Raw genomic sequence first — 3,463 nt, 5'->3', positions numbered from 1 at the left:
ATTCAACTTTTCCTGTCCTTCTTGAGGACATTGACTCTTTGATAAAGTCTTTCCCAATACTATTGGAGTTGAAGAGGGATTGCAATTCTGCATCCCGAATCTTTTCAACACAGAGTTCAAGTATTTTTCTTGACTCAAACACAATCTATGTTGTGTTCGGTCTCTAATGATTTGAATTCCTAGAATATAGGATGCTTCCCCCATATCCTTCATTTCAAATCTGTTACTAAGTTCGTACTTGGTTCTGTGTAGCATATTTAAGTCATTTCCAGCCAACAGTATGTCATCAACATATAAGGAAAGAATAATAAAACTACTCCCACTCTTCAAAATATATACACAGTTGTCCAACTTGTTTGCCACGAATCCTAACTTAAGGACTGTTTTGTGGAATACTAGGTACCACTGACGTGAAGACTGTTTTAGTCCGTACAGAGACTTTTTAAGTCTACATACTTTATCTTCCTGTCCCACAACCTGAAAACCTTCAGGTTGTCGCATATATATAGTTTCTTCCAACTCGCCATTAAGAAAGGCAGTTTTCACATCCATCTGGAATAATTCTAAGTCTAAATATGCAACAAGTGCCAATATCAGTCTAATAGAGGCAAATTTTGCTACTGGTGAATATGTTTCCTGGTAGTCTATTCCTCCTTTTTGTGTATATCCTTTCGCTACTAACCGGGCCTTAAATTTATCAATAGATCCATCCACTTTATACTTTTTCTTAAGTACCCATTTGCAACCTATAGCATTTCTACCCTTTGGTAGGTCACAAAGTTCCCATACTTGATTCTTTGTGATAGAATCAATTTCCTCCTGCATGGCATTCCACCATTCATCTGATTCTCGCGATTTCATCGCTTCACTATAGGTTATGGGATCAACTACTTCTTCCATATATGTGTCAACTGTATGACAAGATGGCTCACTAAGATAAAGGTAGTAGTCATCTAAATAAGTTGGGGGTGCTCTAGTTCTTTTACTCCCACTTACCCTAGGTTCCGGTTCTTGTCTCTGATGATCATCTTGATCTTCAGGAACTTTGATTCCTTGATCAAAAATTTCTGGTTCCTCTTGAGGGTCAAAATCATAGTCATCGTCAATGACATGCAGGCTTCTGCATCTTCCTGTTGCGGTTCCTCTTCTAGTTTCTCCAGAAATTCCGCATTACGACTCTCAATTACCCCTTTTTCAGGGTGATAGAACCTATATCCCTTTGATCCTTCAGGATATCCTATGAACTTGCATTTGATCGTCCTAGAATCTAACTTGTTCGTATATAACTCAGGTATTAGTACATGGGCTACTGATCCCCACTTTCTTAGATTTTCTAAGTTTGGTTTTCTACTTGTCCACATTCATAGGGAGTAGTCTCAACAGATTTGGTAGGAATTCTATTCAGGATATAATTTGCTGTGAGAATGGCCTCTCCCCAAAATTCCTTAGAGAGAGAAGAATGTGATAACATGCAACGCACTACATTAAGTAGTGTTCTATTTCGTCTTTCAGCCACACCGTTCTGTTGTGGTGTGAAAGACATTGTCTTTTGTTTAATGATTCCATGTTCCTCACAAAAATTTTCAAACTCTTTGGAGTTATACTCTCCACCACGATCGGTTCTTAGAACCTTAATATTTCTTTCCAACTGATTTTGTACTTCAGTTCTATAGCATCTGAAACATTCAAATGCTTCAGATTTCCTACTAAGCAAGTAAATATATCCATACTTGGATAGATCATCTGTGAATGTGATAAAATAAGTTTTACCACTATGGGTACTCACATTGAGTGGTCCACAGATGTCAGAGTGTACCACTCCAAGAAGTTCATTTGCTCTCACTCCCACTGGAAAGGGTTTCCTAGTCATTTTACCAGAGAGACAATGTTCACATGCATCATATTCTACTTTAGATAACTTAGGAACTAAACCCAATTTAATTATTTGTTGCATTTTCTTAATTCCTGGGTGTCCTAGTCTCATATGCCACATATACGAATCAACAAGATTTGCACAATCAATATAAACTAATGATCTAGGTGCATTTTCATTAATAATATTAGAGGTTACATTTTCAATAGTAGAAAGTAAGAACAAGTCCTGCTCAGGGACAAATCGTCCTAAAGCAAAAGATCGACCATGATTTCCAATGGTGACCTCAGAGCTAGTGAAGCGCACTTCAAGGCCCTTCTTAACAATAGCTGGTACAGAAATCAAATTCCGACGCATGTCGGGGGCATAGATTACATCCTTCAGACGAAAATTAGCCTTCCCGAGGTCAAGCACATAGTCTGCAACACCTCGAACTTCACTATACGAGTTGTTGTCCATGAAGATCTTATGGTCACCAGGTGTAAGAGTCTTCATCTCTTGTTGTCCTCTTGTGGTCCTTGCAATATGACGTGTCGCACCTGAGTCGATCCACCACCCCTCATACTATTGTCCAGATAAATTGCACTCAACTGTGCCAATAAATTCTTTCCGCTGAGTGTTTGGTGGTGGTGCATGTGGAGTATTTCCTTTGTTCTTTTTCTTAGGGCAAGAAGCCCTAAAGTGACCGAATTTTCTACATTCGTAACATGCTCCAGGTGGCACCTTTTAAAAATTCCTAGACTTCATTTTTCCTTTCCCTTTGAACTTATTCTGATTATTGTTGGGGCGGAATTGGTTGGCATTGGGACGAAATCGGTGCTGATGTGCCAATGTTTCCACTTGGTCAAACTCTGGCGGAGTTGGGTTAGACTGGGTTATATGTAATTCACCCATGGACTTTGTCATCATGCATTGCTGATAGTATTGTAGTTGTTGGGGAAGTTTATCAATAGTGAGATTGTCCCCCAGGAATCTCAGTGCGGTTTGTGCCATTGCCCAAGAAGGGGGCAAACTGTTAATGATGGTGGATACTTGGTAGTTATTTGACACTTCTGATCCAGCATCAGCCAAGTCTTGAGTCAAAACCAACATTTTGTTGACATGATCCACAACATCCTCACCCTCAGTCATTCTACAACTATTATATTTGTGAGTCAGTAGCTGAGTGTGGGTTTCAGTTTTCACATCATACTTGACCCTTACAGCTTCCATTACAGATTTGGTAGTTGTGTGTTTATTAAACACTTTCATCAGATGGTCTTCCATCTTCAAGAGGATCATGCTTCGGGCTCTTTTGTCATCTTCAGCCCATTTTTCCGCAGCTTTAATCTCTGCGAGGGTAGCATCATCCCCAATCACAGGTCTTGGTTCCAGAACATGGTCCATCTTCTCATATATCAACACATGTGTGATTTTCATATTCCAAGTTTCATAGTTCGACCCATTCAATCTCTCAAGGTTGTTGATTTCATGTGACAAGGGTTTTCCAGCCATGATGGTGTTCTGAAAAATGAATAATAAACAAGTTTAATTCTCTATTCTAATTATATGTTCTTACATATAGGTTTTCCCCCCCCCCTTTTTTTTTTT

At 39.1% G+C, this 3,463-nt stretch overlaps 1 protein-coding gene across 1 annotated transcript; it reads right to left on the bottom strand.

Moving 5' to 3' along the window:
• Positions 1-2,599: 2,599 nt before the first annotated feature.
• Positions 2,600-3,367, bottom strand: LOC122063078. The gene has a single exon (XM_042626732.1). The coding sequence runs from the start codon at positions 3,365-3,367 to the stop codon at positions 2,600-2,602; it is 768 nt and encodes a 255-aa protein (XP_042482666.1).
• Between the last annotated feature and the right edge of the window lie 96 nt (positions 3,368-3,463).

This window comes from Macadamia integrifolia, unplaced genomic scaffold, assembly GCF_013358625.1.
Source record: "Macadamia integrifolia cultivar HAES 741 unplaced genomic scaffold, SCU_Mint_v3 scaffold1188, whole genome shotgun sequence".
NCBI lineage: Eukaryota > Viridiplantae > Streptophyta > Magnoliopsida > Proteales > Proteaceae > Macadamia > Macadamia integrifolia.
This window is presented reverse-complemented; position numbering and strand designations above follow the sequence as displayed.